The sequence below is a fragment of the Sciurus vulgaris genome (genome assembly GCF_902686455.1).
Source record: "Sciurus vulgaris genome assembly, chromosome: X".
Lineage (NCBI taxonomy): Eukaryota > Metazoa > Chordata > Mammalia > Rodentia > Sciuridae > Sciurus > Sciurus vulgaris.
In genome coordinates this window covers 63,195,132-63,204,740 of record NC_136471.1, presented here as the reverse complement: position 1 = coordinate 63,204,740, position 9,609 = coordinate 63,195,132, and the positions used below count along the sequence as shown (strand labels likewise).

Sequence of the window (9,609 nt, the reverse complement as noted above, 5' to 3'; positions counted from 1 at the left end):
CAGTGTTTCTTATCTAATTCCAAGGTCTTTCATTCTCTTTGAGTTGATTTTGGGACAGGGAAAGAGAAAGGGATCTATTTTCATTATTCTACTTATGGATATCTACTTTTCCTAGTACCTTTTGTTAAAATATATATACTTTTTTTCTCCAAGATATATTTTCCCACCTTTGTCAAGAATCAAATGGCTATGTATGTGGATTTTTTCCTCTATGTCTTTTACTCTATACTCTTGGTCTTCATTTTTTTTTTTTTTCAATTCAATTCTGTTTTTCGTACTATAGCTCTGTAGTATAATTTGAGATCCAGTATTGTGATAAGACCAAAATCACTCTTATTGCTGAATATTGTTTTAGCGATTCTGGGTCTTTTATTCTTCTATATGTATTTTAAGACTGTTTTCATTAGTCCCATGAAAAACATCAATGGTATTTGGATAGGAGTTAGATTGAACTTGTAATTCAATGTTTTTTGTAATATGGCCATGTTGACACTATTAATTCTGTTCTTTCCAGGAACATGAGATATCTTCTGAGGTATTTTTCAATTTTTCTTCAGGGTTCAAAAAATTTAATTGTAGAGGTTTTTCATCTCCTTAGTTAGATTTATTCACAGGTATTTTCTAAGGTTATTGTGAATGGAATTGTTTTCCTGATTTTTTTTCTCAGCAGATTCATTGTTGGAGTATAGGAAAGCCATTGATTGTTCTTGATATTCCATGCTGCTACCTTGCTGAATTTGTTTATCAGCTTTAGAAGTTTTCTGGTGAAATTTATTGGGTTTTCTCATTATATGATCATGTAATCAGAAAAGAGATCATTTGACTTCTTATTTTCCTATTCATATTACCTTAATTTTCTTATTTTTCCTCTGACTAGATTTTCAAGAAATATATTGGAGTGGGAAAATGCACATTCTTGTCTTGTACCTAATTTTTGAATAAATTCTTTCAGATTTTCTCCATTTAGTGTGATGTTGGATTTGAATTTGTTATACATAGGTTTTATGATATTGAGAAGAGTTCCTTGTATCTGTATTTTCTTCAATAATTTTTACATGAATAGATGCTGAAATTTTTCAACAGGTTTTTCTAGTATCTGTTGAGATGATCGTATGATTTCTGTCCTTAATTCTATATTTATATATATATGCTTTCATTGAACTAGCTTCATCTCTGAAATGTAACCAACCTGATCATGATGTGTATTCTTAAAGTGTTTTTCAATGCAGATTGCTAATATTTTATTAAGTAATTTTGCATCTGTGTTCATCAGTAGTTTCTGATTTTATCTTGTTATTGATTTCTAATTTCATTCCATTATGATTTGATAAGATACAAAGACATATCCAATATTTTTATTTGCTAATGCTAGCCTTGTATCCTGAAATGTGGTCTATTTTGGAAAAGTTTTCATGTACAGCTGAGAAGAAAGTGATGTTGGTTATTGATGGATGAAAAATTCTATGTTTCTCCAGTCTATTTTCTTAATGGTATTTTAAAATATATTTTTAGTTGTCAGTGGACCTTTATTTTATGTATTTATTTATTTATTTATTCATTCATTTATATGAAGTTCTGAGAATCAAACTCAGTGCCTCATACATGCTAGGCAAACATTCTACCACTGAGCTATAACTCCAACCCCTTAGTAGTATTTTCAGGTCTATCTGAAGAGTCTTTATCTAGTTTATGGTTGGATGACTTATCTGTTGATGAGGGAGATATGTTGAAATCACCTAGTAATGTGGTATTGGGGTCTAGCTGAATCTTCATATTAGTAAGATGTGTTTTATGTAAGCAGGTGCACCAACATTTCAGTCACAATTATTTATAATCATTGTATATCATTGTTGAATAGTTCCCTAAATCAGTAAGAAACCTTCTTTGTTTCTTCTGATTAAGTTTGGCTTAAAGTCTTTTTTTTTCAAATATGAGAGTAGCTACTTCTTGTTCATATTTTCCATTTGCATGATATGTCTTTGTCTATCCTTTCACTTTATACCTGTAAAGTGAGTCTTTGGCAAACAACATTGGCTGGTTCCCATTTTTTCATCCACTCTGATAGTCTATTTCTTTTAATTGGATAGTTGGCATTTACATTCAATGTTACTATAGTAAGGTAATCTTTATTTCTCTATAGATTGATTTATTTCTAAAGTTTAATTCAAACATGATTGTGTTTTACTTGGCTATTCTTCTATTGAGGTTCACCTATTCTTTGAGTGTCACCCCCAACTGCATGTCATATTTCTGCAAATATGGCATTGCAGTCATCAATTATTTTAGTTTCTGTTCGTTTAGGAAGACTTTGAATTCATTTTCAATTCTAAAGGAAAGTTTTCCTGGATATAACAAATTTGGTTGGCATCCATTGTCTTTCAGGGCTTGGACTCATAAATTCCTCCTGTCTTAGAGTCTGGGCTGAAAGACGATCAGAAAGACTACTGGCTTATATTTAAATGTGTATGGCATTTTACCCTCATGTTTTAAAAACTTTTATCTTCGTTGTCTAGATGAGATGGTTTTAATTTTTTTTTTAGTTATAGATGGACACAATACCTTTATTTTAGACATTTTTGTGTGGTGCTGAGGATCAAACCCAGTGCCTCACATGTGATAGATATGCTAGGCAAGCTCTCTATCTCTGAGCTACAACCCCAGACCTATATGAGACATTTTAATTATAATGTGTCTTAAATGGGATCATTTTTTATCTTTTATTTAGTGTTCTTAATGACTCCTGCATTTGGATTTCCGTAGCATTCCCAAGATTTAGGAAAGTTTCTGATAATTCACTGAAAGATTCTGTATTTCTCTAGTTTGTATTTGATGACTTTTTCTCAATGATTCTTTTTGGTTTTTTTAATGTTATTGCATATTTCTTATATTTTCTGGTCATGTTCTTTTATTATCTTTTCTTTATTGCTGACTGTGTTTTCAAGGTTATATACCTCCTCTTCATAACGTGAAAACGTACCTTCTACATGAACTAAACTTTTGATAATTCTTTTAACTGAATTTTAACTTCATTTATTTAGTATTTAATTTCCAGGATTTCTGTTTGGTTCTTTTTCATAATTGTTGTATATTAATTGACATGTTCTTTCACTTCCTGTATATTCTCTCATAGTTTTTTCCTTAAATCTTTTAGTTCATTGTACTTTCTGTGTACTTTCTAAATTATTTATCTGCTATTTCCTCCATTTGTAGTGTTAATGGGATCAATTGTTGGACTGTTGTAGGCTCCTTGGAGTGATTTCTTCTCTTAGTTTTTCATATTGTTTGCATTTCTATTCATCTTCTAGAATGATTATCTCTTCTACTTTTATGCAATTGACTTTTTAGTGAATTTCTTTCTGTTTCCTAAGTTTCCCAAGCTTGGCAACTACTTAAGTGTCAATACTCTCACTCAACATGTATCTACTAGTAAGCCAGCACCTCTTTTAGAGAAGATGTTAACTGGAATCATTTCAGAACAAATCCATTAACTGATGAATCTTAAGGAGAAAAACTTACTGAAAATATTCCCAACAAGTCTTCTGATTCATGTAATGTTCTTTAATAGGTTGAAAAGTTAGGCATTAAAGAGAGTGAAATTATTCTTAAAATGTATAAGAGTGGAAAAGGAAAATAGCATAGAGGTGAAAAGTGAATAAAATAAATTAATACAAGCTAAGATTAAAAATAAGAAAAATTGTAGGAAGTGACACAGTGTCTAGTTTTGAAAGAGGAAAGGAAGTGTAAACTTTAAACTTAAGGTAGGAAAAGAAAGATGGAAAGAATAATTTCAATGAATGCTTTAAAGTATTAGAAGAAATAAAATTGGCTGGGTTGAGTACCACGATATTGAATAAGTGCCCACATAATCAATTCCATATGGAAAATAATAAAATAATAATTATAAAATCAAACTGACATTACAGCTATTTTTGATATTCCATGCTGAGCTATTTGAAGTGGGAAGTTTTTTTTTGTTTTTTTTTTTTTTTGGTACCTGTGATTGAATCTAGAGGTTTTGAACCACTGAGCCACATTCCCAGCCCTTTTTTATATTTTATTTAGAGACAGTCTTGCTGAGTTGCTAAGTGCCTCACCAACTTGCTGAGGCTTACTTTGAACTCAAGATCTTCCTGCCTCAGTCTCCCGAGCCACTGGGATTATAGGCATGTTGCCACCTCACCCGTTGAGGTGCTGGGGATTGAACCCAGGGCCTTGTACTTGCAAGGCAAGCACTCTACCAACTGAGCTATCTCCCCAGCCCCGGTTGGGAGATTTCTTACTGAGTGTTTCTGATTTGGATTTCATGAGGATTTGAACCCTTAAGAAAATACCCATTCTCTGCTTTGCTTCTAAGTTTTCCAGGTTGTGGAGGTGGTGATCACAATAGCACAACTGTGATACAATTCTCAGAGTCTCTCTATATTCTTTGATGTGTGTCCTGACACCTGCTAACTATCACAAGAGACAATCCCTAATTGTCTGTGACTTAGCAGTTAGATATTAATCAATAAGGTGATATGTTCTTGTTTGCCCTCCTGAAGAAAAGCTCCATTTACTCACAGCTGTCAATTCTGGTAGGCTCCCCCTTGTACATTTCAGAATGTATGGTGTGTGGTAGAATAAGGTAGAAGTATGGTAGTCTGGGTAATGTGGTGCTTGGAGATGAATGACTATTGCCTACTCTGGAGTGCACAAATCACATTTCAGTGGGTAATATTTCAGCCCACTGAATATGCTGCTTGCCGCCGACCAGCAGAACAAACGACACGTACACTTCAGAGGTCATGAAGCAGCTTCTGCTTTATTCGGATAACACCCTCAATATATAAGCAGTCTCATGCATAAGCAATTGTAACCAGATATGTTCATCCAATCCTATTAAAGGTCAAGCAATCACGAGCTCAAGCATACATGTAAGATATATCTGTCCATGCGGTAGGTGGCTGAACTAATTATCATACAGCCAATGGTAAAGCTTCCTGTTTTTCTCAAGGTGCATTGAGCACGCCCTTTGGCTCTCTGCCAGTCACCATCTTTGGATGCATGTGGTGTAACCCTGGGCCCCAGGTCTCGCCCGCCACAGAATAGTGTCAGGTATCTGTGGAACACTCCTGATTAAGCCCCTTTGTGTGTTTTTCAGTTGTGCAGGCAAACGGTTCTTCACTGGCTGCTTGGGGTTGTCCTCAGGAAATGTTTCTGTAGAGTCCCAAGTCTAAAATGATTTGTGTCTACTGGCAACTCTGGGATGCATGGCTGTGCATTGCTAGGGCACAGGACCTTCTTCCCTGGTTGCTGTGGTTACCGCAACAGCTGCTGGTGCTTGTTAGCAAGTCCAGAGGCCCAAGTCTATAGGCGTTGTGGGCACTGCATCTGCTAGCCATTTCTGTTGGGTGCAGGAGTGCACACAGCTCAGGGTTGTTGACAACTGTTGTGGATTACTGAATCCCTTCACTGGGGTTCGTTGGTAGTGGCTATGTCTAAGCACTTAGTGGCTGTCTGGTAGTGTTTGACTTGTGAATGCATGCTCTCTCTGGATAGTCTGGGCAGAGAAGCCTCCCTGCTCATTGCTGCAAATCATTTGGTTTTATACCTTACCTTCACTGGGGGTAGTGTGTCCATTAACCTGTATTCACCTGAGTTCTGTTAGCCCAGCAGATGTGAGGAGCAATGGGTTGGGGTTGTCACTCACTGGTAGTGACTTGTTCTTGGGTTAGTTCATCCCTACTCCCTTATCTGCAGTTTGGGGAAGGGGTTTCTATAATTTTTTTTTTTTTTTTTTTACATCTAATAGGTAATTTTCATTGTTTCCAAATGCCACAGTGACCTCTCTTGCCTGTTCTGTTCCCCCAGAGAGGCAGTGCCACATCAATATTGCTGTCTGCCTCCCACCACCCATTAATCTTTACGTTCAGAATAGCTCCCAGGATGACAGTTCTGAGAGAGGCACTGAGTCTTTATTGGGGAGAGTGCCCACCCACCTCCCTCACTGCAGATGGTAGATGCAGTCAGTGTTGGGTAAGATGGCAGGTTCAGCTGATACTTCTTTTCCAGAGCAGGTGGTACAAAACGACCTCCCAAGTAATGGTAGCGACCAGTGAACTGGGTAGCAGACTTTTTAGGTGCTGTCCGAGAGGTGAGCAAGTCTGGCTGGATACCTCCAGAATTTCCCTTCTCCACATCCCATCCTGAGGGAATGTTGATGCTGGCAATTGGCACAGTGAGTCCACTCAGAACACTCAGGATGCTGCGGAATGGCTCCCGAACATCACCCTTGAAGCTGAAGCCAAAGATGGCATCCACCACCAACTCATACAACTCATCAATCATCATGGGCTCTGGGGGCATTTCACCAAGTAAAGGGATGTCCATTTTCTGACACTGAGTCATCAGCGCAGTGAAAAGTGGTTTGTTGGGACTTTTGGGGTAATAGATGGTTGGCTGGTAGCCGAAAAGTTTGAGATGTCTAGCACAAACCGAACCATCTTCTCTGTTATTCCTGGGGCCACAGATGACCACGACAGTAGAGGTGCTCCAGGCCACGGACGTGGGGGGATATGCCTTGGCAATGGCTGTGGTGCAGCTCAGCCCAGCCAGCTCCATAAGTTGGTCCACGCTGAACTGGTACTCGTTAAACAACTCCTCGTCCATGGCCTGGGCCTCCTCCTGGCTTGGGTATTTCACTGCTGTGCTTGCCATGACTTGTGAGTACCGGTGCCCACCAGAGCTCAGACGCTCTGTTCCCCACCAGGTGGGTCCGGTGCCTCAAGTGCCGGCCTGACTTCTGATTCCGGGCAGGCGCGAACCGGCAATCAGCAGGTCAAACCCCAGCAGTGCCCGCAGCCCCGATATCCAGCCCTCAGGGCGGGCCTCAGACCCTGGGTTTCTATAATCTTCAGCTAGTAGTGATTCTTCTACAAGGCACTTCTACAGGTATTACTGAGACAATCCACTTCAGAGGTGTTTCCTGTGGTTTTATTTGTTCTTATCTTTAGATGGAGAGAGACTATAGATTTAATTTCTTCTCAGGAAGGTGCCTAGATGTGGTTACCACAAAATTGCTGCTCTGTCCAGCATAGCTTTCTGTCAACAATTTGTGTTGAATTGTACAGTTTTCTTCAATATTTTTACAGCTCCTACCCAGTTTTTTTTCTTTTGTTAATGTGTTATAGCTAAACGAAATAGTTGGGTTTGTTTTGACAAAATCATACATGCATGGAATTTTCTTTACTGCATTTCAATCTCCTCTCCCTTTTCCCTTTCCCTCCCCTCCTCCATCCCTTTATTCTCTTTCCTGTACTCTGCTGGTCTCCCTTTCATTCACTTTTAACTTGGTCTATATTTCTTTCCAACTGTTGTTAAGGAAGTTAGCTTATGGGGGTTATTTCTCCCTCTTTTTTCCTTTGTTCCCCCTCACCCCAGTCCTATCCAGGATATGGCTCAGGGTCAGGGAATTCTTTCCTTATTTTCTGCTCTAGTCAAATTTCGAGTCCCTCCAAGTCTCAAACTGTCCAATATTGAGTTTTTGACACTCTGCCACCCACTTCTCTGGTCAGCTGTTCTTTCACTGCTTTGATTCTGGGCTGCATAGCCATCGGGGGTTGCTGCTTAGGCCCACTCTGCCATTGTTTCATTTCCAGAGATTTTCTTCTTACTGAATATAAAGAATATACACATTCAAAAGTACAGAGGAGCAGAAACACATAGACACAAACACTGATTTATCTATACTGCTTAAACATGTAACAAGTCACATGTTTTGCTCAAATTGTTCAAAAACATGTCTTGGCATACAAGCTCAAAAGGCAAGAGAGAAAAATACATTCTATCTATTTTATGAACTATATGAAATTGTGATTTCTATAGGACAAGGATAGAATATTGATAATTTATATGATTCAATTTAATATAAACCAGCAATTTTTTTCCTATCAATTGTGCATTGGATTTACCACTTTCTATAGGAATATTTAGTCACATTTCATCAGATTATGTAATTTTAGTAGAGCATCATAATAATTAGGATAACAAAGACTTCCAGAAGCTTACTGCTCTCATATGCTAAAGCTCTTTTGTCAGCCAGTTGTGGTGACACATGCCTGTAATTCCAGCAGTTCCGGAAGCTGAGGAAGGAGGATGGCAAGTTCAAAACCAGCCTCAGCAACAATGACTACCAAACTAACTAACTAAATAAATACATTAATAAAGCTTTTTCTTCAATAAAGAGTATTAATTATGAGGCAGATTTTCTATCATGTCCTAATCACTTACATCCTCCTTCCATTCAATATCTCTGATTGAAGGTCAGAAGAAATTTCTAAATGCCTGTGTCTGTTCAAGCTATCTATGGTTTCTCAAATTCTAATGCTTTTTAGACTTGTTGTTTTCTAAAATAAATCCCATGAATATAGCAAGAATATTAAGAAGGTTACTCAAATATAACATTTCTTTCATTTATTTAAATAAAATGTAGTATTTTGTTTATTTGCATTTGAAAAGTATAAGATTGGGACCCTAGAATTAGTCGCCTTCCAGACTAGTAAACCAGAATTTTTTCTACTCTTCATTCTGCTGATCTGTGAATGACCAGGAGTTAAAGTGACTTTGCAAGTAATACTATAAAAAAGCTAACTTTGAATTAACCAGGATAATTTATTTGTTTTATGTGAAGGAATGTCAGCACTCCAGCTTGGTATGGCAGTTTTTTGTTCATAAGAGACATAGACTACTTCTAGTTCTCTGTTCACTCTTTTACAGAGTTACCACTGTTTTCATTGTAAGAAATGTTTGTTACAACTCCTACTGTAAAAAGGCAGCATGACGAATGGCATAAATTTGAAAATGTCACTCAATCCTCTTAATCTCTTTAAAGAAGACTTTTGAGAAATGTCAATTAAGATTTTCAGTAGACCAGCAACTCTATGGATGGCCATCAATGGACGCAAAGGTGTATGTTAAATATAGCAAAATACCCAGGATATCAGGTGCCAAGTAAAACACTAGGATTCTATTACTGCAGAAGAAATAGTGAATGGTTAACAAAGGCAACCATTCCTCTTCTATTAAAACCATCTTTAGAATATAACAGTTAATAGTAAAAAAATTACATTTCACCAGGTTGTTCATCTACTAAGAATGATTTTACTAGCATCACTATCCAAAAATGGTGAAATACAGAAATAAGAAAAGCAGCTATTTGTCAATATATTCTTACTGACTGCTGAGCTAAAATTCCTTACAAGTTATTTTCTTTACATGTGCAAAACAAAATGTCAACATTGAAAAGTAATGTTGAAAAATATTGATTTAAAAAATGAACTTATAACACAATGACAGCTTTCAATAATGCTTGGTTTACTCTGAAGAAATAAAACAGTGACGCTCAAGTCATCAAGATGATTTGAGATTAATTTAAAAATCTGCCTTGTCCATGTGATTCTGCCATCTTGATGACTTAAGCTTAATTTAAAAATGCTATATTTCTTTGAGGTTTTATTAAATGTACATAAATTTAAAGATAGTAAATGTACCATGTAATTTATATTAGTGATGTTTATTAGAAATGCTACACTTTCACTGACATTTCAAAATGATCTAGGTTTTCACATAAAA

General features: G+C 36.7%; 1 protein-coding gene across 1 annotated transcript; it reads right to left on the bottom strand.

Annotated features, from left to right (window-relative positions):
• Window positions 1-5,866: 5,866 nt before the first annotated feature.
• On the bottom strand, window positions 5,867-6,804 carry LOC306651291 (NAD(P)H-hydrate epimerase-like). Its single transcript, XM_079123848.1, is given in 2 exon segments — window positions 5,867-6,012; window positions 6,015-6,804. Coding segments are annotated over 2 exon segments (711 nt in total). The 5' UTR covers window positions 6,697-6,804; the 3' UTR covers window positions 5,867-5,983.
• Window positions 6,805-9,609: the final 2,805 nt, after the last annotated feature.